The following is a 27,015-nucleotide window of genomic DNA, read 5'->3' on the forward strand; positions in this document are numbered from 1 at the left end:
ACCAATTGCCTGAAAACTCATGATGTCCTCATTCTTAATAGCTGAGTAGTATTCCATTGTATAAGTTAATCACATTTTCTGTATCCATTCTTCCCTTGTGGGACATCTGGGTTGTTTCCAGCTGCTGGATATCACAAGGCCACTATGAACATAGTGGAGCACATTCCTGGGATTCAATGAAAATGATGACACCGTATACTTAAACTTATGGTACACAATGAAAGCAGTGCAAAGAGGAAAATTCACAGCACTAAGTGCCCTAGGAGCTTGCAGTTCTATAGGAGGAACAACAATATGAACCAACCAGTACCCTCAGAGCTCCCAGGGACTAAACCACCAACCAAAAAGTACACATGAAGGGACCCATGGCTCCAGCTGCATATATAACAGAGGATGGCCTGATATATCAAAGGGAGAAGAGGCCCTTGGTCCTGAGAAGGCTCGATGTTCCAGTGTAGGGGAATGCCAGGAGAAGGAAGCAAGGGTGAGTGGGCTGGCGAGCAGGGGGAGGGGGCATGGGATAGGTGATTTTCAGAGGGAAACCAGGAAAGGGGATAACATTTGAAATGTAAATTTAAAAATCTAATAATAATAATAAAGAAAGCAATTGAAGAGATCCTACACTTGCAACTTAGCAGCACACCTGAGAGCCCTAAAACAAAGATAAGCAAACACACCCAAGAGGAGTAGGCAGCAAGAATTAGTCAAGCTCAGGGCTGAAATCAGCCAAGTAAAAACAAAGAATAACACAAAGAATCAACAAATCTAAAAGCTTGTTTTGTTTTGTTTTTTGAGAATATCAACAAGATGGATAAAGTCCTAGCCAAACCAACTGAAGGGCCCAGAGACAGGATACAAATCAACAAAGTCAGAAATGAAAAAGGAGACATAGCGACAGAAACTGAGGAAATTCAAAAAGTCATCAGATCCTACTATAAAAGCCTATACTCAACAAGAATGGAAAATCTAGATGAACCACATTTTCTGTATTCATTCTGCCATTGTGGACATCTGGGTTGTTTCCAGCTCAGGATATCGCAAATGAGGCTGCTATGAACATAGTGGAACAGGTTAATGGAATTGAAGGAAAATTATGATTTTCTAGACAGATGCCACATACCAAAGTTAAATAAAGAGCAGGTAAACCATCTAAACAGGCCCATATCTCCTATGGAAATAGATGAAGTCATTAAAAAAAATCCCGACCCAAAAAATCCCAGGGACAGATGGCTTTAATGCAAAATTCTACCTGGTCTTCAAAGAAGAGCTAATAGCAATATTCCTTGAACAGAAAGAACACTACCTAATTCATTCTGTGAAGCCACAATTACTCTGATAACCTAAGCCACACTAGGACCCAACAAAAAAAGAGAAGTTCAGACCAATTTCACTTATGAATATTAATACAAAATACTCAATAAAATTCTTGCATACTGAATCCAAGAACGTATCAAAACCATCGTTTAACCATGATCAAGTAGGTTTCATCCCAGGGGCACTAGGTTGGTTCTTTATTTGAAAATTCATTAATGTAATCCACTATATAAACAAACTCAAAGAAAAAAGTCACATGATCATCTCATTAGATGCTGAAAAAGCATTTAACAAAATACAACACCCTTTCATGTTAAAAGTATTGGAGAGATCAGGTATCCGTTTCTTTATGTAGTGAAGCCTCTTAGATCTGCTTCCTATATGGAGTGGGATATAAAATTGTGAACTACTGTGGTGAGTGGTTTTTCATCTTTTCAGCATGAGTAAGAGGCAGGTTGGGGACATTGGACAGACTGCTGGATAACTGGCATTTTTCTCTGTTGTGTCTGAGGTCAGTCTTTAAAGTGCAGCACGCACCCCATCTCTGGACTTTGACAATCCTCTGCTCTGCTCCTGGGAATGAGACCTATTAGACAGCTAGACCAGGATTCCTTCCTTTTTGCTGTCTCCTCTTTACATATTTAAGTGTAACCTACAATAATATGCATATAATAGATTTCTTTCACCATGTTTCCACCTTCAACATGTGTTCAGCAAAGATGCTGAGTCAAATGCTCACAAACTTCACACATCTCCCTCTTCCCTCTCCCTCTCTTTCTCTGTCCCTGTCTATCTACAGACTGTGAACCTACAGTTTTATCAAGCTAATATTTGAAGTTTATAGTTCTCCCCATTCCCTTGTGTGTGTCTTTTTGTGCCTATATGTGCACATGTAGAGAGAGCACGTGTGTGCTCAGAGGATAGAGGTCATCTTCTATCATGAGCATCTTATTCTTTTTTTTCTTCTTAGATATATTCTTTATTTACATTTCAAATGTTGTCTAGACCATCTTATTCTTTGAGATAGAGTCCATCACTGATCCTGGAGCTCATGCATTTGCTAGACTGTCTTGCCAGTCAACCTGGGTGTTTCTTTTTGTCCCTGCCCCATGCTGAGATTTTTAAGCACTTTGCCACCTCACCCAGCTTTTATGTGAGTCCTGCAGAGCCAAACCCAGGTCCTGATTACACAGCAGGCACTTTGCCCAGAACCCTTTCCTCCAGTCTTCTGATGGTTTGTGCTGTGCTAGGATAGCATCACAATCTGTCCCTGTGCAGTGATGGGAAGGAAGGTTACTGCTCCATGTTACAGGATCTTCCTGAGAATTCTTACTACATTCCCGCAAGTCCTGTGTGTTCACTGCCTGATTATCCAGGCTAGATGAGAAAGTGTGGTTGTTTCAAAACACAGACAACCACAGTTGTAGCAAAATTTTTCTAACACAATTGAGCTTGAATTCAGAACAACTGAGAATTCCTGTCAGAACTCAGAAATAAAGGATCCATTCAGTTGGCATTCTTTGGGAAAATATTGAAATATGCCAATACAGTTCAGCTTTGACAGAATAGAAAAATACTGACTATTTAGGCTCCTTAATATATATCGCTTTAAAAATTGCACTTTATCAACATTTTACAAATTTCAGAATATATAATAGTTTCTTTGGCTTTCCTGTGGTTGTCAATGAAGAGGACATTACTGTCATAAGTACATCAAATGTAGTGGAATATCAGGATCCTATGAATTTTATAACCACATTCTAGTTTTTCTCTTGCCTTATGTGTTAGGATGTTTGTGGTGTATTGCGTGGTGCACACCTGTATGTAGGCATGATACATGCTTGTAGAAGAAGGATAAGTGCAGTGTTTTCTCTACTGTTCTCTATCTGATGGACTTTCATTGAACCTCAGGTCACATTCTCAGCTAGACTGGCCTGCCAGTGGGCACGTGAGAGCCAACTGTCCCAGCTCTCAGTCCCGGTTCACAGGAGCACACAGGCAGTCCGGGTCATCAGGACTTTTGTTGACTGCTGACTTCAGAGAGAGTCCCAAGGATGTCCAGTGCTGCCAGCCATCCTGTACCATTAACACAAGAGTCATGTGCATCACTTCTTTATTCTACTGAGCACTGGAAGCCACAGAGCAGTCCAATTTAAAAAAAAAAAGTAGGGAAAGTGGGAGTGTCAAAGCAGTGCTGCAAAGGAGTGCTGGAATTCCTGGGAAGAACCTCCTCAGAAAAAGAACAAGGTAGCCAAAGAAGGAGAGAGGGCCCAGAGGGCCCACCCCACCCCTCAGTATCACAGATCTCTAAAACAGGTCACTATGAGGAAAGAAGATAGAAAACTCGCTGCTGAGCACCCTAGCTCCACCCACAAGCACGGTCAGATGGCTGATAATGCCTTGGGTGGGCACACACTGCAAACAAATAGCAGTAGCAGTCTGTCTGTTAAGTTCAGAAGCTTGGAGACAGGAATGCAGGAGGTAGCATTTGACTGTCCATTATATTTGAAAGGCTTGAATTTTTAATACATTGCTTAGTAATGTGCTCTACTGTTTCATTTGTTTAAAATTTTGTTTCATTTTGGTTACAAGAATTTAGAATCTCATCACTTGGGAGCTTTAGAAGTACCTCAGGCCCATCCTCTGCCTTGCTAAATGTGCTACAGTTATAATTCAGATACATCCTCTACCTTATAATATAGCATTACAAAAGCTATGTATAAATGTTGAAATAGTAAAATTATATTATTGTAAACTAACTGGTCACCTCTCCAAGAAAACAACCTATCAGAAGCCGTAATTCGCACGGGGCTTGTCTTTTCAGGTTGCTATGCCACGCGATGAAGGACCACATAGTCCGCGTTGCAAATGAGGCCGAGTTCATTTTGAACAGACAGAGAGCGGAGGATGTGCACAAGCATGCAGAGTTTGAGGTAAGTGTGTGCCATCAGGCATCTCTCATCCGTTGCCTGACATAAAACACACTTAAGAAAACACCACTGAAGGCATTTCAGGCCCTGAGTTAAAGGATCTTCCCAGTGTCAGACTGATTCATTCGTGCTTGTCACTCTGCCATGTTCTTCGTCATGGGGGAGGGTGGACTGATACCATCTTCAGTTACTGTAAACACAGAACCAGGGATGCTACTGTTTTTAAGCTCTTAGTGCTCTACATACTGGGTGAATGTGGGTGCTTTGTGGTTTTATGGGCTCATAAAGTATTCAGTGGATTTCCTAATTTCACTATTTAAATACAGCAGTTGTTCAGTATTTCAGGTCACTCAATTTATAAAACAGTGTATTTCAGAAATACATTGATACTGTAATATTTAACTTGCACAAGCTCCTAGTGGGCTGAGAGGTAATAACCACATTTCACGGTCCTGGTGCATCATGCCAGAAAGTGCAGCTAGAGAAGAGAGTCTGCCAGCAGCACTTCAGTGGGTGTTTATCTCAGCAGAGCAGCTCTCTGAACCATGCACATAGCTGGACGACGCGTGGTGATCTCTGAGCTCAACAGCTGAGCAGCATGGCAGAGAAAAATAGTGATTGTCCTTTCATACAAACAGCCACCACGTGGTTGGTCAAGTGGACAGCAGGTACTTGGTGTAAGGCATTGTAGATACTATGTTTTTAAACACTGCTTAAAATGTCAATAAAAGTTGGTGATATAATCAGATGGATGGGTGGGTGGGTAGGTGGACGGACGGACGGACGGACGGACAGACAGAGAAGTAGTTTACCAAGTTACGTTTCGTATCACATCAACAATAATAATAATGGCTATTTATCAGGTTATTGTGCAGTACTTTTGATGGCTAGAAAAATTGAATTATCTCTTTTTTGAACAATGTCTTTATATATAAAATGTCAGAACTCCAAAAAATTTAATCACATATCAACTATGGTAGTAAATAAGATTGTAGAATTTTAACTAAATTCTCTGCAGAATCAATTTTGAGGCAGTCATATTTCTACTAAAAAAATAATAAGGTTGTTTTTTGAGGATATAGCAGACCAGTATTTTTCTTATGAAACATTTCCAATACATTTTCAGGCATGCAGATATTAGCTATAACCTTTAGCACATATTTAAATAAAGGGACATTAGGATAAGTGCAGTGTTTCTTTCTCATGTGTTCATTATTGTCCATATAAGGAATATTTAGGCACTGTTTTAGAATTGCTCTCCTGACCATAATGAACATTGAATACTCCCAACATTCTGTCAATGTATTCTGTGTCCAGCTCTGGCTTCCCTAGAAGAGAAGGAAGATTTTCTCAGACTCACCTCAAGTCTTGCTTTTTCCTGCGGTAGCAGTGAGTTTAGACCCCTGTGGGTGTGCAGCAAGGGCCCTGAAAGCATCTGGAGGTGGGGAACATGAAGCATGGATGTTTTTAGGACTCAGTATCCACTGTGTATACTGCCAATAGAAGTAATTTTGAGATAATAACCACTTTTACTTGATACCCGCTGGTTTTTAAGCTGAAATGCTGATATTTTACACTAGAATGTTAGTAAACTCATTGGAATGTATATGTCTATGTGTATGTGTATACACACATGCACACACATACACACACACATACACACACGAGTGTGTATCCGTTTGTATGTGTCTGTGTATATCTATATGTGTATGAATGTGTGTGTGTGTGTGTGTGTGTGTGTGTGTACTATACACGTCAGTTTTAAACTTAAAAAAAATTCAGAACGAATGACATTTGACTAGACTGGACAATTCTCTGTAACCCTCATAGAAGCTTCCAATTAAGGGGAAAACATAATTAATTTGAGTGGGTACTTCTGCAGTAAAGACTTCTCCTTTCTTAGTTAATACTGTAATTGTTAAGGAAGAAAAATGAAAATTTAATTTTACCCTCCAATAAGCTAATGAAATATTAACCTCATTATTACAGCAGATCTTTGTACTAATTGGTGACCCCCTGTGCAAAATGATAAATTATAAAATGAATTAATCCTTTTTTAGATTATTATGGGTTCTTTCTCCATAAGGGAAGGCTCGCATAGAATGTCAGCAGACAGGGCTATGTCCTGATTTCTCCTGTGCAGCATGCTTTGCACTGTGACGACAATGGAGCTGGTGAAAAGTATTGTCTTAGATGTGTGAGGTGTAATGGGAAAATCACAGACAGAGCCAGTCCACACAGTACCTAAACCTCCTGTCTCCTTTCAGCTCTGTACCAGAGGTGTTCATCACGGGGTGTGTTGATCATTTGTGATACTAATGTCGGAAAACAGGACTAAGATATGACAGCTGATGGCAGTGGGGTCGGGAAGATGAGAGTAAGACAGTGATTCTTGTGAGCCCTTTCACAGCAGCAAATATTATGTTAGAGGGGACACTGGGAAATCCTTGTCTTAGCTTCTCATTGTACAGACAGGAAGGTGAGTGAAGAAGCGTCCACTTAAAATGTTAAAGAAAATACCAGTGTGCTAAATTTCTAATTTTTCTTTTATACTACATTGTCTTTCAGGAAGCAAAATAGTATATGGCAGTGACAAAATTTTTGTTTTCAAAGTAATTGAAATTATGTATCTTTATTTCAAGCTAGGCATGCTAAATTGTTTTTTTAAGTAGACTTAACATTTTTAGTGAACTATTTCTGCTTAATGATTAATTCTGACACTGAAATCTGATTTGAAGAAGATAACCAAAGTATAAAAGTCATTAATTATGTTAATACTTTTCAAAATTTTTACGTGTACTTTTCAAAAGGGCACATTTTTTTCCAATTTGAAAGGTGAATCTGCCTTCCTTAGAACTAAGTTCTAGGTTTGTCAAATGAGGACTTTTATTTAATTGTTCTTACCCTTTATCCTAAGGGTGGGAATCACCTTCTCATTCTACATGGAAAGTGTGTTCTTACTGGTTGCCTCCTTCATAGTCGCAGTGTGCCCAGTATGCTGCTGACAGGAGAGAGGAGGAGAAGATGTGCGACCACCTCATCAGTGCGGCCAAGCACCGGGACCATGTCACAGCCAACCAGCTGAAGCAGAAGATTCTCAACATCCTCACCAACAAGCACGGTGCCTGGGGAGCCGTGTCACACAGGTGGGTGAGGACAGCTGTGGAGGGAACTGGGGAGCCGTGTCACACAGGTGGGTGAGGACAGCTGTGGAGGGAAGGTGGCATGTGGATACACGTGAAAATAGCCCATCTCACAACGGCCGCATAGTCATTATGTGAACACCACTCAGAATATTAAAATGGGCTTTAGCTTATTAGTTTATTCTCCATTTTATTAATTTTGATGAAAACTTACTGTTTTATACTTTTCTCTAATGCTGCCAGTTTCTACTTTACACTAATATGTAATGATATAACATTTACTTATGTAGGAGAGTTAGGTGTAAGATGTGCCTCTCTTTTTATTTTTATTTTATAAGGTAATAAATATAATCACTTAACATAGAGAGTAATATGCTACTTTAGAGTTAAATAGAGAGGTGATTTGCTACTTTAGAATTTTCTCACTCTCCATTCAAATTTAGGGATTTTTCATCTCAAATTATATGTTGCCTTAGCGCAACCTAACCAAAAGTAGTCTTTTATGACATATAAATTCTCTGTTTTCTGAAGTGTATGGACATATAAGGTGTTTGGGCTTGGCTTGGCTTGGTTTTCTTTGTACGCAATAATCTCAAAAAACTAATGAAAAGGTTTCTGTGTTTAGATTGATGGAGTCATTTTTCATATCTCTTTTCTTGAGCCTATCCCGTGTTTTTACTAAATTTCCCACAGTATGGCGATTTGTGGACTGTAGATAGGATGCTGCTGTGAAACATTCTAGGAGAAGTGATTCTGGTAGAGGAGGCTTGGCAGTCTGTCCTGAGCTTACAATTATAAGAAAGAGATGAGAAAACAATAGTGGATTTGTATTTAAGATAATACTGTAGCATAACATATTTAAAAATGAACACCAAGTACTTGACATTCATAGTAATCACACAGCAGCCATGCAGTGCCTCTGCCACACTAAAGGCTCTGCATCTGCAAGCAGTCTCCATTGGCCAGTGATACCTACCACACTGGTGTTACCCTAAGGATGCTCCACTCTCAGTCAGCTCAAACTTGCCTGCATGTCTTATCACTGTTGAGGGGGAGAACATGCAACTGTTACTGTGGTGGCGAGCTGCACAACATGATGCTACGTAGGACATGATGCCACATTAGAACTGTTAACCCTCAGACAGCTCAGTCTTGGTTATGTGTCTCAGCACCGATTCCACAAGTCAAGTAATCACTTCTCCCTAGAATTCATCTTCAGTTCTGTCTGTCCCTATGCAGGTGCCATTTCTGTGCCGCCTTCTGGTATGCCGTTAACTCATGCGTATTCACCCAGATAGGGCACCAACAGCAGACTACAGAACAGTTGTACCCAAATCTAGCTTACTGACTGACTGTGAGTTAATTGGGAGTGTTAACGAGGCAATGACTCATGCCGGCTGTAGTCTTGCAGCTCCCTATACAACTTGAAACAGAGTGCAGACCTGAGACTTTCTCTTCCCAGTAACTGTCACTGTACATCCAACTGTTAGGAGGATCTTGTGAGTCCTTTATACTTCAGGGGCTTCCTGACCATGGTGTGTTTTGTCTACTTCGTGAGTTTCAAGGGCCTCCCTCCAGAAGGGAACCTAGCAATTCAGAGGAAACTCCATCCAACAAACAACAATCCTTGTGCCCTCATGAAACTACAGTCATCAGTGTTTCATTAAGCAGTTGTGTGTGAGCCCAGTGGCTCTTAACCTGTAGGCCAGTGGGAATCGAGAGTTCATGATTCTGTCAGGAGAGTACTGTAAAGTAAAACTTGCTTTTGAATGCCACCCTGTGTTGTTAGAGATGTAGTTTTTGGGGTCAACGAGATGGCTCAGTGGGAAGAGCTCCCACTTGGGTTTAAGCCCTTGGACCCATGTGACGCAAAGAAACAACTGAAACACAGCTTACTTGTCCTCTGACCTCCACATGCTTCCTATAGAGTGCACATGTACACATACCCACATGCACTCACACACAGATACATGAACAAACGAATGAATGCTTTACAAAGATTTGACTTTTCATATAAATGTCAGCTTTAACATTTTGTACATTCGATATAAATAGTGTACATGTTGTAAATTAGAGACACGTTATAAATACAAGAAAAATGGTTCTCACAATTCCCATTTTAATTCTTCAAGAAGTACAATAATTGCACGTTGGAAGATTTGTATCATCCCTGGAGACACTGAAAAGCATGTATCCCAGTGGAGTGGCTATGTTTTATTAAAGTTTATTTTTCTGGACTGCTTAGCAAAATTCTGTGCTCCCTTCATTACTTTGGTTCCCCTGCTGTCTGTTTGCCTCCTGTCATAATGTGTAGCTTCTTAGTTCATAACTTAGCCAGTGCAGCCGCGCTGCCTGCACTGTAAGCAGGCTAACCTTGCTGTGTATGTTGTCTCCTGTTCTAGTCTCTTCAGACTCAAGTGTCTCCCTAGGCCAGCATTCTCTGGTCATTTTTATCAAGTTAACACACTTTGTCCTTTTATCAGTTTCTGAATTTGTCACTTTTAGTATTTGTGACCCTTATATCATATAATTTCTTTTACCTGGATTGTGGATTTTACTTTCAACTCTGTACTCTGCATAGAACAGATGATTGATATATGTTCTTTACATTTATTCATTTACATACTTTAATCAAAATAGAATTATAGCACTTCTTCCTTTCCTCCCTCCAGCCCCTCCCCTAGTCTCCTCCCTCCAACTCCCTCATGCCCCCTTCAAATTGATAGCCTCTTATTCTTTGATTAAACAAGTATGCATGAATATAAAAATGCAACCTACTGAGTCCATTTTTGTTGTTAGTGTGTATATGGCTTTAGGAATGACCACATTGCATTGGATAACAGCTCAAGCTACAAGAGACTATCTGTCTCTCTCTTTCACAGTCTCTCTCTCTCTCTCTCTCTCTCTCTCTCTCTCTCTCTCTCTCTCTCTCTCTCTCTCCAGTGATTATTTGCCTGTACTTTTTTTGCTATAGGAACTCAGTGAGATTTCCCCTTCCAATTAGCATATACTGATACTGCCATCTTTCCTGTCTTGTTTATACAGCTGTTTCTAGCCATAGACGCAGGAGTTGTGGTACATCCATTTCATCTAGAATCCCCACACTCCACTGATCTCTGCATTGTGTCCAAATGTTCTTTAAAGAGTAGTGGTAGCTATACACTCATCTGTGGGTATAAAGATAACTTTTAGATTATAGTGAGGTATTATGCTGGTCTAGCAAAGTAGCAGTAGTATATTCTTTTCTAAGATCCTTGACCTCATTAGTCCCAGGAACCTTACCAGGTTTCTAGCACCAAGTTTGATTTCTCCCCTGTTGATTGGGCATGAAGTCTATTAGCCAGCAGTTTGTTACCACAGGCATATGAGTGGCACTCAGTGCACCTTTTCTGATATCTTTCCATGGTCATTGTGGTTAGGGCCATTAATTGCTTCCCTCACTTGGCAGCTTGCATAGTATTTCCTGGTACTGTGGAAGCTAGGCCACAGACATGAAATCTAGCTTAAATAAATAGACTTCTGTGCTCTAAGTGTATGGTGTTTTCCTCTATAGGGATTTACTGACGACCTCTGAGAAGCAGCCAAGGGTAACAGCCATCCATCGTGTACAGTTTAGGACAACCTGTGAGTCATGGTTCTCAGCCTGTTGATCATGATACCTCAGGGTGTCACACATCAGATATCCTGCATGCCAGATAACTACATTACTATCCATAATGGTAGCAAAATTACAGTTACAAAGTAGAAATGAAATAATTTTATGGTCAGGGGTCACCCATAGCAAAAGGAACTATTAAAGATTGAGCAGATTGAGAACTACTGGTTTAGAAAATCCCATGGACTACCCTGATCAGCCATTCAAAAGTAAATCTTTAGTGACTGATACTGACACTTTTGTTAGTCTGTGATTCTCATCAGGAGTCTTATCAGCCCAAGTACAATAGCGTGGTGTGTGTGTGTGTGTGTGTGTGTGTGTGTGTATGTGTGTGTATTTATATTCTAAACATCAAGACACATTCTAGAGCCATAGTAACAAACACAATATGATATTGGCACAAAAATACATATGTATACCAATGGAATAAAAGAGTTAAATATCTGTACTTGTAACTATAGCGATCTGAAATTTGACAAAGAGACAAAAAATAGAGAAAAGAAAGCATTTTCAACAAAGGTCCTGAAGAAACTTGATGACCACATACAGAAGAGTGAAATTATACCTCTATCACCCTGCACAGAAATTATCTACAGTGAATCAAAGACACCAGTTTGAAATCTGAAATGCTAAAGTTGCTGGAGCAGAGACTAGGCAGTGTCCTATCTGCTCCATAGTTGTAAGCAGACTTGTCATCTAGGCTGGGTTTATTGGCTACCAGGAAAAAAAATAGTAAATAAATAATGGCAGACACATGAGTGTGGGAAGTGCCAGGAGAGAAAAGTACACAGCACTGCAGGACTAACTCTCTTTTCGGGAGGAGTTCTTTGAAGAAACTTTGTTCAAGCCAAGGTCTCAAGGGACAACTGGATGAGTGTCCACAAATAGTGGATTTCAGTCATTCCAGAAACATCACCAAACTATGGCCTGGAAATTAAACTGAGCAGGCAAAGGAGCAAGTGCTGAATGACCAGTGGCGATGGTAGCCTGAACAGGAAACCAGATTGGAAATGTGTGAGTTTGTCCTGTGAGGCATAAAAGCAGTAAGGACTTTGAGCTGCAGGGCACCAGGGTCTGACTTGTGTTGATAAAGGTAAGCCCAACAGTGTGATGAAGCAATATACAAAATAGATGGAAAAGCATGCTCACCCTGCTCAGACACACACTCTGCCAGCCTACTGTTGCCCCTGCACAGAGCACTCCCTGCTGTCTCTGACTCCTCTAGCCCTGCTTCTGCATGCTTAACTCTCCACTCTGCAGGACTTCTGGTTCTGGCTCTGTTTGAAAGGCTTGCACTGTGCCTTTCCTTCCCAGTACCTTGAAGCTTCCTCCCTTGGTGTGAAAACTGATTACTAATCATGCCTAAAATGTGCTTATCAACCAAGCACTGAATATGAAGAAAGGACTATCTTCTCATACTAATCTACTTTCATATAAAAATGTTTACTTTTAACACATATGTGCCAATTCTGGTTTTTGTCACAGCAATGCTACTGAACCTAACACATTTCAACTAATTGTATTGCTCTTTCAGCCTTAAGTAAAGTCTAAAATTTAAAAAGTCCTTTTAAAATGTCTATCTCAAGAATCAGTACTTTATTAATCTAAGCATGTATTTTTTTAAATCTATGTTAACTTTGAGGATTTTATTTCCTATTTGTGCATGCCATACTGCCTATAACAATCCAAAGATTCTAGTAGACTAATAGTTTACTAGGCCTGAGTCTTTCTTAATGGGGGCGGGGGGGAGGGGGAATGGCTCTTTCTTCAAAGTACTAATATTGAGAATCACTTTTTCTGTTAAGATGTTGACTGACCACTTACTGTGTGCAGCTGTTTATGAGCAACAAGTATACTGCACATCAGATTTATACCTTATTTTTATTCTAAGGTAGATAATACTCCATTTTACACTTAAGAAGTAAGATGCTGATAGAAGGCTAATATCCTGCCCACTGTTACATAATTAAATAGTACTAGAGACAAATTGTGATCTAGATCTGTCTTACCCTGGAGTCTAAAGGCATTCCAGTATTGAAATTAATTACTATTTATTCATGTTTACTATTTAAATTATTGATCAAAATATGAAATAGCTCCAACTAAATGAAAAGGGGCTTGGAAATATTGGGCTCTAGAGGTTATTTTTACCATCCTGTGTGTTCAAAGCCTGTGCTCCACTGATAGCAGTAATGCTGTCTAATTAATCAAGGCAAGACAGACAGGTATAACTGGAAAGGCTAAAGTGAAGAGAAATTCTCCTAAAGAAGTTAATGGTACCCAGTGTCCAATAGCATCCTCCAATGCCTTCAAAACTTGTTCCATGAATAGAGCCAGGAAACTCACACCATTTCTCAAGCAGACATAACTAATAGATGCTGAACCCAAAATGCTGCATATGTGAAACCATCAATGATTTCAATGCAATCACTGCAACTGATACATAAGAAATAAAAGCTAGTTGTCCTATAAAGAATGGCTGAATATAAGATCTCAACAGAGAAGTTGAGTGCACAAAAAGAGCTCAAAGGGAAAATGAAGTCACTCACATGAAACCTTAGCTGACTGCCCTCAATAGCAGAATGAAGTTGGTGGGACGAGCAAGAAAATATACAGGTAAAAAATGGGCTTTTACTGTTAAGAACAGAGGTATTGACTTTGTTGGTCTTCCTGTGAGGTTCCTGTCTCCTTTAGAGCCCTGAGTCATTCCTCCTCTTCTTCCCTAAGAGTCCCCAAGCTCCATCTACTGTTTGACTCTGGGTATCTACATCTGTCTGACTCAGCTCCTGGATGGAGCCGCTCATAGGACAGCCATGCTAGACTCCAGTCTGTGAGCATACAGACTATCAATAATAATGTCAGGGATTGATACGTGCCCATAAGATGGGTCTCAAGTTTAGACCGTTACTGCTTGGCCATTCCCTCAGTCTCTGCTCCATCCCCTATTCCTTCATTTCTTGTAGACAGAATAAATTTTGGATCAGAAGTTTTGTGGATGGGTTGGTGTCCCTATAACTCCACTGGGGTTTCTGCCTGGCTACAGGAGGTGGCCTCTTAAAGTTCCATATCCCCAATGCTGTGAGTCAGAGCTAATGTCATGAGCTCTCAGAGACTGAACCACCAACCAAAGTGCATGCATGTGTTGGACCTACACCTGCCTGCAGATGTAGTAGATGTGCAGCTTTGTCTTAACTGGGTCCCAAACAACTAGAGAGGGGTCTGTGCCAAAAGCTGTGGCCTATCTGTGAGATACATTCTTCTAGCAGGGCTGCCTTGTCTGGTCTCCATGGAAGAGAATACACCTAGCCCCACAGTCTTGATTGCAGGGGGTGGTATGGAAGGAATATGTGGGAGACCCCAACCCTCTCAGAAGAGAAGGGGGAAGGATTGTGGGAGAGGGTGATGGGGAGTGGGAGCAGTGAAAGGGATGTAAAGTGGATAAAAAAAAGGAAAGAACAGGGATTAGCAGACTCCATATACATATGATACAGTGACAGAAAGTCTTGCATTCTAGTCACCAAATTACTAAACAAGAGAAAAGAGTGATTTATACAGAAAACTTATATCAAGGAATGGTTGAAACATAAAATTTCATAGAATATACCAAGCTAGAGAGTTAACTATAGAGGCTCCAGATAAGGAAAAAATGTATTGAAAGCTATGTTTAAAGATATCATAATGAATCTGAAAAACAAAGATAACAAAAATTTTGAAAGAAGCCACCATGCAAGACCAAAGAAACACATAATATATGTTATACCTAGAGGAACTGCAGCTCACACTGAGCCCAGAAAAAGCATTGTGAATCCAAAATTTTATACTATAAAAAAATTTCCTACATTAATTATGCCAAAATGAGACTTCTCATCTAAGTTATCAGAAGTGGCATTCTCAAAGCAATGCTGAGGTCCTTGTTCCAGGTTATAGACACCAGAGAAAGACTCAGGCTGGAACTTCAGATGTAAGGAGGGGTTTGTTGTTGGTCATTTGCTAATAATGACATTACAAAGGCACCATAGATTTTCTTTCAACAAATTTGAACCACACAAAAATTGGAATATCCAGTACTGTAGCCCCATATAAAATTTAAATTAAAATAAATTTCACATAAAATATGAAAATATAAAACTCTGGAGAAAACAAGATTTTTATGTTCTCATTAGGGTTGATAGAAAGAATAATTAATCATTAAAGATCTGTTCATAAAAGAGAAAAGTTATATGGCTGGAGAGGAAGCTCAACACTTGCAAGTCCTGGCTGTGCTTGCAGAGAACCAGTGCTCCGTTCCCAGCACCCACAGGGAGGTGTGCAACCATCTGAACTCTAGTTCCAGGGGATCCGATGGCCCTCTGCAGATCCATTGGGTATCAGGCACTCAGATGGTGCACAGACATACATACAGGCAAAACAGCCATACACATAAAATAAAATAATTTTTTAAAGAAAACCATCACACAATGGCCATTATATAGACTAAACATCTATTTTCAGTGGAGAAAACAATATGAAAGGTAACTAAAACGATGAAAGAACATGTACTAGACTGGAAGAAAATATATGCAAACACATAGGTTACAGGAGGGCTCATTTTTTTATTGTTGTTTGTTTATATTTTACAGACAGTGTTTCTCTGTTTAGCCCTTGCTGTCCTGGAATTCAGTCTGTAGACCAGGCTGTCTTGGAACTTAAAAATCGGCTTGCCTCCCAAGGGCTGTGATTAAAGGCATGTGCCACCACAGCCAAGCTTACAGGAGATTTATACCTAGACCATAGAATGTATTTTCAATATATAATGATATGAAATGGGTATTGCAGATAAAACTACTACAAACCTCTGGAGGAGACACATCACAGCTGACAACTTGGCAGATAGACAAGAAGCATACATAAAGCGAGAACAAGATTCAATTGTGAATGTATGGCAATGTCCACATTAAAGCAACAGAGATAGGCTGGCAAGAGGCTTCAGCAAGTGACAATGCTCAGCACTGTGCTTGAACTTGAAAAGATTACAGAGCATGTGTCACCCACACACATCCTTATAGAAATGCAAAAATTCAGCATCTTTGGGAATACTTCAGATAAATTGATTTTCACTAGATATATAAAATATGTATCTCATAGAAATATGTATAAAATAATAAATTATTCATGGGTTAAAAGAAACACTTTAACAGAAATATTCAAGAAGTTTAAAATGTCAGGCTTTCATATGGAAATGTGCTGTGTATAGTATTTTGATGTAAGTTGCGTTGCTGAGATGTGGATAGCACCTGGGTTGGTTAAAACAGTCCACTAATCATCTTGTGCTTAACAACATGAGTTGTGAGACTCCTCAGCAAGTGAGGGTCACTCAGCAGAATGTAGTTCCTCTGAGATGGCCATGAAAGTGAGAAGGGAATTGAAGGCTGGGGAGACAATTGGAGACAAGAGAATGCATGGCAAGTTGTAGATTGCGAAGATCAGAAGCAGTAATGCAGGACTGAGACCTCCAGAATACCGTGATGTGGATGCTCAGATGTGTGCGAATGCGTCAGAGACTCACTGGTTCAAAAACCGAAAGGAGGGAATGCTGTATTGGGTATTGGCTCTGAATTATTCAGGGTAATTCCAGTATTTTGGGGCGGAAAGGAAGATGTGAGCATATGCTCAACCTTCCAGTCATGTGAGGAATGGCCTGGAAATACCAAGGACTCCTACTGAGGGGAAAGATTAAAAGGCTATTTCTGTATTTAGCCAGAATTTAAGTCTCTAAGTTCATCGGCCTTAAAACAAAACATAATACACATGCAAATGAAAAAAAAAAAAAACAAAAACTACACTGCAACGTAGCATGGCTTAAAAGGGTATCACAATGCACCCTCAACAGAACTCTAATGTGGGGCAGGAGGGCTTAGAAATGGAAATGTATCCATTCTTCTGTTGAGGAACATCTGGATTCTTTCCAGCTTCTGGCTATTATAAATAAGGCTACTATGAACATAGTGGAGCAGGTGTCCTTATTACATGTTGGAGCATCTTCTGGGTATATGCCCAGGAGTGGTATAGGTGAGTCCTCAGGTATTACTATGTCCAATTTTCTGAGGAACTGCCATACTGATTTCCAGAGTGGTTGTACCAGCTAGCCATCCCACCAGCAATGGAGGAGTGTTTCTCTTTCTCCACATTCTCTCCTGCATCTGCTGTCCCCTGAGTTTTTGATATTGCCCATTCTGACTGGTATGAGGTGGAATCTCAGGGTTGTTTTGATTTGCATTTCCCTGGTGATTAAGGATGTTCAACATTTCTTTAGGTGCTTCTCAGCCATTTGGTATTCCTCAGTTGAGAATTCTTTGTATAGCTCTCTACCCCATTTTTAATAGAGTTCTTTGGTTCTCTGGAGTCTAACTTCTTGAGTTCTTTGTATATATTGGATATTAACCCTCTCTCAGATGTAGGATTGGTAAAGATCTTTTCCAAATCTGTTGGTTGCTGTATTGTCCTATTGGCAGTGTCCTTTTCCTTACAGAAGCTTTGCAGTTTTATGAGGTCCCATTTGTTAATTCTTGATCTTAGAGCTCACCACTGGTGTTCTGTTCTTTTCCCCTAAGCCCATGTGTTCAAGGCTCTTCTCCGATTCCTCTTTTATTACTTTCAGTGTATCTGGTTTTATGTGGAGGTCCTTGATCCACTTGGACTTGAGCTTTGAACAAGGAGATAAGAATGAATTGATTTGCATTCTTCTACATGCTGAATGCCAGTTGAACAAGTACCATTTGTTGAAAAGGCTATCTTTTTTCCACTGGATGGTTTTAGTTCCTTTGTCAAAGATCAAGTGACCATATGTGTGTGGATTCATTTCTGGGTCTTCAATTCTGTTCCATTGATCTTACTACAAATGCATGGAAATAGAAAATATCATCCTGAGTGAGATAACCCAGTCACAAAAGAACACACATGGTATGCACTCACTGATAAGTGGATATTAGCCCAAAATCTCTGAATACCCAAGATACAATTCACAGACCACATAAACCTCCAGAAGAAGGAAGACCAAAAGTGTGGGTGCTTTGGTCCTTCTTAGAAAGGTTAACAAAATCCTCACAAGAATAAATATAGAGACAAAATGTGGAACAGAGACTGAAGGAAAGACCATCCAGACACTGCCTCACCTGGGGATCCATCCCACATATAGTTACCAAACCCAGATAGTATTGTGGATGCCAAGAAATGAATGCTGACAGGAGCCTGATAAGACTGTCTCCTGAGAGGCTCTGACAGTGCCTGACAAATACAGAAGTGGATGCTCACAGCCAATGGACTGAGCACCAATGGAGGAGCTAGAGAAAGGACTCAAGGAGCTGAAGGAGTTTGCAGTGCCATAGGAGGAACAACAATATGACCCAACCATTACTCCCAGAGCTCCCAGGACTAAGCCAACAACCAAGAAGTACACATAGAGGGACCCATGGCTCCAGCAGTATATGTAGCAGAGGATGGCCTTGTTGGACATCAATGGGAGAAGAGGCCCTTGGTCCCTTGAAGGGTCAATGCCTCAGTGTAGGGGAGTGCGAGGGTGGGAGGTAGGAGGGGTGGGTGCACACCCACATAGAAGCAGGAGGAAGGGGGATGGCATAGGAGATTTCTGGGAGGAAATCGAGAAAGGTGAATAACATTTGAGATGTAAATCAATAAAATACCCAATAATTAAAAAAAAAAGAAGGAAATGTAGTACAAGGGACTGCTTGGGTGTGAGGGATGGGGCTAGAGAGTTCCTGAGCCAATTGAGTGACCTAAAATACATAAAAAGGTTTTAAAATTAGAATAATTATTTTGATCTATCTTTTAGATGATTATTTTAAAGTGTATAGTATATGCAGTTAGAAATGACAAACACAAAGGTGCAGGTAACAGAGGAAAGCACTATGCAGATAGAAACAAAAGCTTTCAGTGTTTTTGTTTGGTTTTGGTTTTGGTTTTGTTTTCTGGATTGGAATTTCTCCTTAACTTACAAAGGGCATAAAATTGAAACCTTGTAATCTTCTTCCCCTCCTTAAAATGAGTCTAATACAGCCTCTAGCCCTTAATGCAGTTGTTAAAAAGTCACACAGAGCTCTGACACTGTGCTGTCTAGGAGTGTAGCTGGCAGACCCTGGAGTCCAGTGGGTTTTGGAGTCATTAAAATTGCTGTTGCTTTTGGATATGGATAGTTTCAATGACATAACCTAAATTCCTTGAAACAGTGTGCTCAACTCCTTACAGTCTAATATGAAAGCTATATTAAAGATTTAAGAATCTGAATCCCAGTAGCTTTTTTTGTACAAATATTCTAATATTTTATAACTGTACATATTTTTATTTATGAATGAAAGGAAAAATAAGCAAATGAATAAATGGAATAAGTTAGTTTGCAGTAGTGTTGTGCTGTAGGTACACTAAAGCCATGTGTTAGATTGTGACATGTGTTTTAATATTCTGCTTGTGAGCAGTTGTTATTTGTCAGTAATTCACTTTACCTGCTACTTGAACAGTGTCTTTGGATTAAAGTGCTGTATTTGAAGTAATTTGTCGTAAAGACCTTGTAGAGAGAAGACTATTTATGCTTACAGCACATTAAGTAACTGGGCAGCACCTTTGGAATATAGGGGGAAAGTCTTGTTTACTGTTATCTCCATCCACTTAATTCTGCAACCTTGACAGGATAGCATTTCCATAGATGTCTCTGTTGGGGGAGTTCAGTAATGATCGTTTCAGCCTTAGCAGTTAGCAGTGCGATAAGTAAATTGGCTGGACTGGAGGTATTCCCAAAGCACTTAGCCACACCCCTTTGCTAATACATACTACTCACTACAAGACCATTATTTTGTAACCTATTTTCTGACAGCAGTCTGTCATTGAGAGACAAATTTTAAGTAAAACAGTATGACTGTTTTAAGATAAATTTAAATTTTGGTCTTCTTTTTTTTTTCTATGCAATATGATTTTTTTTCTTTTTTTTTATTCGATATATTTTTTATTTACATTTCAAATGATTTCCCCTTTTCTAGACCCCCACTTCCCGAAAGTCCCACCAGCTCCCTTCCCTCCCCCTGTTTTTCCATCCAACCCTTCCCACTTCCCTGTTCTGGTTTTGTTCTGGAAGTTGTTCCAGAACATGTAACAGGAATACCAGGCTTCCAGTGTTGCCAGTGCTCATGCTGTTGGCCCTCCGTGATGGAGGCTGACACAGAACCCTGGCACCTGTTGACATCACTGATGCACACCCACTGTCCATCCACCAGCTTTTCCACAGGGCCACCTTCTTGTCTCCACCTGACACAACCAAGATGCTTGCTATGATGGTCCAGCTCACATGCCACACAACGTCATTGAACTTGTGTGGGAGTTTAGGTGACCACATATTGCCTGAGGCATCATTGCAGGTCCAAATAAACACTCGAACATCCTGAGAGCAGCTGGCAGTGGTGCTGGTGGGCAAGCCAATGGAGGGGCCCCAGGCAGGGTCACAAACCTGGTCGCTGTGTGCCTCTAGCTTTTGCTCCTCCTTCCACTGGCCATCCTTCTCTTCCCTCCACAGCTTGATGAGGTTGTCACAGCCACCTGATGCAAACTTCTTGATGTAATTGGGTTTCTGTCGTGATGGTTGGTCCAGGCACAACAGCTGGGGCCCAACTGATAGCATTACAGCGAGTCGTGAGCATTGTTAATCTTTTTCAATTCCCACTGGCCTTCCCCTGTATAGGTCCACAGTGAGGTGGCCCCATCTGAACCCCCACAGGCCAGGATCAGGCCATAGTCATGAGGGGCCCAGCAAACAGAGTTCACTGAGGAGTCATGTCCTGAGTACTCAGAGGCCTTCTCCCAAGTACTGTTTTCCTCTTTCTAGATAATGACTTTCCGGTTAGAGAAACAGGAAGCCAGGATTGGCATACATGGGGTGGGCCCAGGCCACTTGCCACACTGGCCCCTCATGTCCTCTGAGGTCTGTGATGAGGATTTATCTGCCTTCCATTTTGCACATCAAAAATTTTGACGGACCTATCAGAGGAGCAGATTGCTAGGTGGTGGTGCCGTAACAGTCCATCTGTACATCATAAATCATGTCCTCATGAGAGGTGTCCACAGTGTCAATTACTGACACCATAGCTGCAGCACCGGTGACTCACAGCCTCGGACGTAGCAGCTCAGGATGCTTACAGTTTTGGTCTTCTTAAAGCCATGAAGTAAAGATTTTTGTTGCTATTGTTTTGGGTTTTTTATATTAAATTTATTTATTTGTTCACTTTGCATCTCAGTATTAGTTCTGCTCACCTCTCAGTCCCCCTCCATGCAAATCCCCCAATTTTACCCTCCTGACACATCATGCCACTGCAGGACTAGGCACATAGTCTTCCACTGAGGACAGACCATTTAGGGAAATGGAGTCCACAGGCAGTCAGGCAACAGACTCAGGGACAGCCCTTCCTCTAGTTGTTGGGACAATAGCATGAAGGCCAAGCAGCTCATATGCCATGTGTATGCAAGAGGCTTAGATCCAGCCCCTTGTCTGCTCTTTGGTTGGTGATTCAGGCTCTGGGAACCTGAAAAGATTCAGGTTAGTTGATTCTGTTGGTCTTCAAATGCAATCCCTCTCCTCTTTGGGTCCCTCACTCCTCCCAACTGTTCCATAAGACTCCCCAAGTTCCATCTATTGTTTGGCTGTGGGTTTCTGCATCTCATTTCATTGACTGCTGAATAGAGCCTGTCAGAGGACAGTTATAGTAGGGTTCTGTCTACAAGCATAATAGAGTATCATGAATATTATCACGGATTGGTTCTTGCCCATGGGATGGATCTCAATTTTGGACAGACATTGGTTGGTCATACCTCCATCTCTGCTCTCTCTTTGTCCATATACTTCTTGTAGGCAGGGCATATTTTGAGTTAAAGATTTTGTGAGTGGGATTCTGTCCTGATTCCTCTACTGGGAGTCCTGCCTGGCTAGGTGATTTCCAGAGTTGTTAACAAGTTTTCACTCACACCAACAATTGAAGAGTTATCCCCTTGCTCCACAACCTTACCAGCATGTGCGTTCCCTTGAGTTTTTGATATTAGCCATTCTGATGAATGTAAAGTATAATCTCAAAGTCATTTTCATTTTCATTTTGCTGATGACTACGGATATTGAACATTTCTTTTAAGTGCTTCTTGACCATTGGAGATTCTTCTGTTGAGAATTTTCTATTTAGCTCTGTTTAGGCCAATTTGGTTATTTGGATTGTTGGTGTCTACCTTCTTGATTTCTTTATATATTTTGGATATGAGCCCTCTGTGAGATGTAGGATTGGTGAAGAGCTTTTTTCCCAATCTGTAGGCTGTCATTTTGTCCTATTAATGGTGTCCTTTTTCTTACAGAAGGTTTTCAGTTTCATGAGGTCCCATTTATGAATTAATAGTGCCTGAGCCATTAGTGTTATGTGGAGGAAATTGTCTCATGCAGCAATGAGTTCAGTGTTATTCCCCCACTTTCTGTTCTATTAGATTCAGTGATCTGGTTTTATATTGAGGTCTCTGATCCACTTGGACTTCAGTTTTGTGCAGCTGATATGTATATACGGATCTACTTGCATTCTTCTACATGCAAGCATAGAGCTAGACTAGCACTATTTGTTGAAGATGTTGTCCCTTTTCCAATGAATGGTTTTGATTTCTTCATCAAAAACCAAGTGGAATGTGGATTTATTTCTGGGACTTTGAGTCCATTCCATGCCTGTTTCCATACCATGTTAAACGTCTTGGAGAGGTCAGGGATCAATGAATGGGTATTAGATTTTTTTCAAAGGCGTTTTCAGCATCTAATCAGGTGATCATGTGGTTTTTTCTTTCATTTTATTTATATGGTAGATTATGTTGATGGATTTTGTATATTAAACAGTCCCTGCATTGCTAGGATAAAACCTACTTGATCATGGTAGATGATGTCTTTGATGTATTCTTGGATTTGATTTGCTAGTATTTTATTGAGTATAATTACATCAACATTCATAAGGGAAATTGGTGTGAAAATCTCTTTCTTCATTGATTCTTTGTGTGGTTTAGTTATCACGGTGACTATGGCCTCTTAGAAATAGTTTAGCAATGTTCCTTTTGTTCCTATTTTGTGGAATAGTTAGAGAAGTATTGGCATTAGCTCTTCTTTGAAAGTCTGGTAGAACTCTGCTCAAAATTAATCTGGCCCGGAGCTATATATATTTTTTTCTCAAGGCCTTTAAGTGTTTTTTTAATTCATTAGTGTTAGAACTCTCTAATTTCTATATGATGGCACTTAGTGCTATGAACTTGCATCTTAATGACGCTTTCAAAGTATCCCATGAGTTTGGGTATGTTGTGCCCTCATTTTCATTGAGTTCTAGAAAGTCTTTAATTTCTTTCTTTATTCCCTAACCCAGTGATCATTGAGAAGAGAGCTGTTAAATTTCCATGAGTATGTAGGCTTCTTTTGTTGTTGAAGTGCACTTTTAGTCCACAGTGGTCTGATAAGATGCTTGGGGTTATTTCAATCTTATTGTATCTCTAGAAACTTACTTTGTGATTATATGGTCAGTTTTGGAAAAGGTCCCATGAAGTGTCAAGAAGAAGGTATATTCTTTTATGTTTGGGTGAAATGATTTGTAGGTATCTGTTAAGTCCATTTGAGTCATAACTTCTGTTAATTTTGTTATTTCTCAGTTTACTTTTTTTCTCAATAACCTGTCCATGAGTGAGTGGAATGTTGAAGTCTCCCAATATTTAATCTGTGGAGTTCTGATGTGTACTTTAAGCTTTAGTAATGTCTCTTTTACAAATGTGGGTGCCCTTGCTTTGGGGGCATAGATTTTCAGAATTGAAATAATCGATTTTCTCTCTGGCAACTGACCAGGCAGGTAAGGCCAGGAGCACAGGGAACACAGGAGTGGCACAGCAGCTAGGACAGGGTCCTTCCGGGCTCCATCTGCACACAAGAGCTTGGCTGAGCTACAACAGTCTGTTCCAGGGGAAAGCAGGTCACTCAGGGGTTCCAAGACAGCCTTGCAGGCCCACAGGAGGAACAAGCACCAACCAGAGACAGCAGGACCAACTAACAACAGAGATAACCAGATGGCAAAACGCAGGAATGTTACCAACAGAAATTAAGGTAGCATGGCACCATCCGAACCCAATTCTCTCACAGCAGCAAGTCCTGGATACCCCAACACACAGGAAAAGCAAGATTTGGATTTAAAATCACAGTTCATGATTCTGATAGAGGACTTCAAGAAGGACATAAATAACTCTCTTTAAAAAAAATACAGGAGAACACAGGTAAACAGGTAGAAGCTCTTAAAGAATGACAGGAAAGCACAACCAACAGGTGAAGGAATTGAACAAAACCATCCAGGATCTAATAATGGAAGTATAAACAATAAAGAAATCACAAAGGGAAACAACTCTGGGCATAGAAAACCTAGGAAAGAAGTCAGGAGTCATCAACAACAATACAAGAGATAGAAGAGAGAATCTCAAATGCAGAAGACACCATAGAATGCATTGACACAAGAGTCACAGAAAATGCAAAATGCAAAAAGGTCATAACCCAAAACTTCCAGGAAACCCAGGACACAATGAGAAGACCAAACCTAAGAATTATAGGTATAGAAGAGAGTGAACATTTCCAACTTAAAGAGCCAGTAAATGCCTTCAACAAAATTATAGAAAACTTCCCTAACCTAAAGAAAGAGATGCCCAGGAACATACAAGAAGCCCACAGAACTCCAAATAGATTTGACCAGAAAAGAAATTCCTCCTGTCACATAATAATTAAAACAAACGCACTAAATAAGAAAAGAATATTAAAAGCAGTAAGGGGAAAAGGTCAAATAACATATAAAGGCAGATCTATCAGAATTACACTAGACTTCTCACCAGCAACTATGAAAGCCAGAAGAGCCTGGGCAGATGTCATACAGACCCTAAGGGAACACAAACCCAGAAAATCTCTCAATTACAATAAACAAAGAAACCAAGGTATCCCATGACAAAAACAAATTGACACAATATCTTTCCACAAATTCAGCCCTTCAAAGGAAAACACCAACAAAAGGAGGGAAACTACACACTAGAAAAACCAAGAAATTAATCTTCTTTTAATAAACCAAAAGGAAGATAGCCACACAAATATAACTCCACCTCTAATAACAAAAATAACAGGAAGCAGCAATCACTTCTTGGTATCTCTTAATATCAATGGACTCGATTCTGCAATAAAAAGGCATAGATTAACAGACTGGATACATAAGCAGGACCCAACATTTTGCTGCATACAGGAAACTCAAGTCAGGCACAAAGACAGATACTACCTCAGAGTAAAATGCTGGAAAACAATTTTCCAAGCAAATGGTCCCAAGAAACAACCTAGTGTAGCCATTCTAATATGGGATAAAATCAACTTTCAACCTAAAATAATCCAAAAAGTTAAGGAAGGATGCTTCATACTCATCAAATAAAAAAAAAACCTACCAAGATGAACTCTCAGTTCTTAACGTAAATATGCTCCAAATACAAGGGCACCCACATTCATAAAAGAAACTTTGCTGAAGCTCAAAGCACATGTTGTACCTCACACAATAATAGTGAGAGACTTCAACACCCTACTGTCCTCAACAGATTGTGGAAACACAAACTAAACAGAGAAACAGTGAAACTAACAGAAGTTATGAACAAAATGGGGCACAGAGCTAAACAAAGAATTCTCAACTGAGGAATACCAAATGGCTGAGAAACACATAAAGAAATGTTCAACATCCTTAATCATCAGGGAAATGCAAATCAAAACAACCCTGAGATTCCACCTCATACCAGTCAGAATGGGCAATATCAAAAACTCAGGGGACAGCAAATGCTGGAAACAATATGGAGAAAAAGAAACACTCCACCACTGCTGGTGGGATTGCAAGCTGGTAAACCCACTCCTGAAATCAATCTGGCAGTTCTTCAGAAAATTGGACATAGCAATACCTGAGAACCCAGCTATACGACTCCTGGGCCTATACCCCGACGATGCTCCAGCATGTAACAAGGACACATGCTCCACAATGTTCATGGAAGCCTTATTTATAATAGCCCGAAGCTGGAAAGAACCCAGATGTCCCTCAATAGAGGAATGGATGCAGAAAATGTGGTACATTTTCACAATGGAGTACTACTCAGCTATTACAAACAATGAACTCATGAAATTCTTAGGCAAATGGATAGAGCTAGAAAATATCACCCTGAGTGAGGTACTCCAATCCCAAAAGAACACACATGGAATGCACTCGCTGATAAGTGGATATTAGCCCAAAAGCTCAGAATACCCAAGGTACGACTCACAGACCACATTAAGCTCAAGAAGAAGGAAGACCATAGTGTGCATACTTTGATCTTTATTGGAAGGTCAATCAAAATACCCATTGGTATGGCTCACAGCCAACCAATAGACTGAGCATAGGGTCCCCAATGGAGCAGCTAGAGAAAGGACCCAAGGAGCTGAAGAGGTTTGCAGCCCCACAGTCAGAACAATAATATGAACCAGCCAGTACTCCCAGAGCTCCCAGGGACTAAACCACTAAGAGTACACATGGAGCGACCCATGGCTCCAGCTACTTATGTAGCAAAAGATGGCCATTTCAGACATCAATGAGAGGGGAGGCCATTGGTCCTGTGGTGGCCTGATGCCCCAGAGTAGGGTAATGCTGGCAGGAGAGTGGGGGGGAGATGGGATAGGGGTTTTCAGAGGGCTAACTAGGAAAGGGGATATCATTTGAAATGTAAATAAAGCAAATATCTAATTAAAATAAAAAGAAATGTCATCATGGTGGATTTTTCCTTTGATGAGTATGAAGTGTCCTTTCTTGTCTTGTTTCCTTTCAGTTGAAAGTCTATTTTATTAGATATTAAAATGGCTACTCCAGTTTCTTTGTGGGTCCATTTGCTCAGAAAAACTTTGTTGCAGCCCTTT

At 40.3% G+C, this 27,015-nt stretch overlaps 1 protein-coding gene and 1 pseudogene across 1 annotated transcript in view; one reads left to right on the forward strand and one right to left on the reverse strand.

The window, feature by feature from the left end:
* Nucleotides 1-27,015, forward strand: part of Nbea (neurobeachin) — a 583,161-nt gene that overhangs the window by 329,814 nt on the left and 226,332 nt on the right. The window contains 2 exon segments of the mRNA XM_052180490.1: nt 4,139-4,247; nt 7,224-7,390. Coding sequence (XP_052036450.1) covers nt 4,139-4,247; nt 7,224-7,390 — 276 coding nt within the window.
* Nucleotides 19,625-21,165, reverse strand: LOC127682459 (protein SEC13 homolog; annotated as a pseudogene).

This window comes from Apodemus sylvaticus, chromosome 4, assembly GCF_947179515.1.
Source record: "Apodemus sylvaticus chromosome 4, mApoSyl1.1, whole genome shotgun sequence".
NCBI classification, from domain to species: Eukaryota; Metazoa; Chordata; class Mammalia; order Rodentia; family Muridae; genus Apodemus; species Apodemus sylvaticus.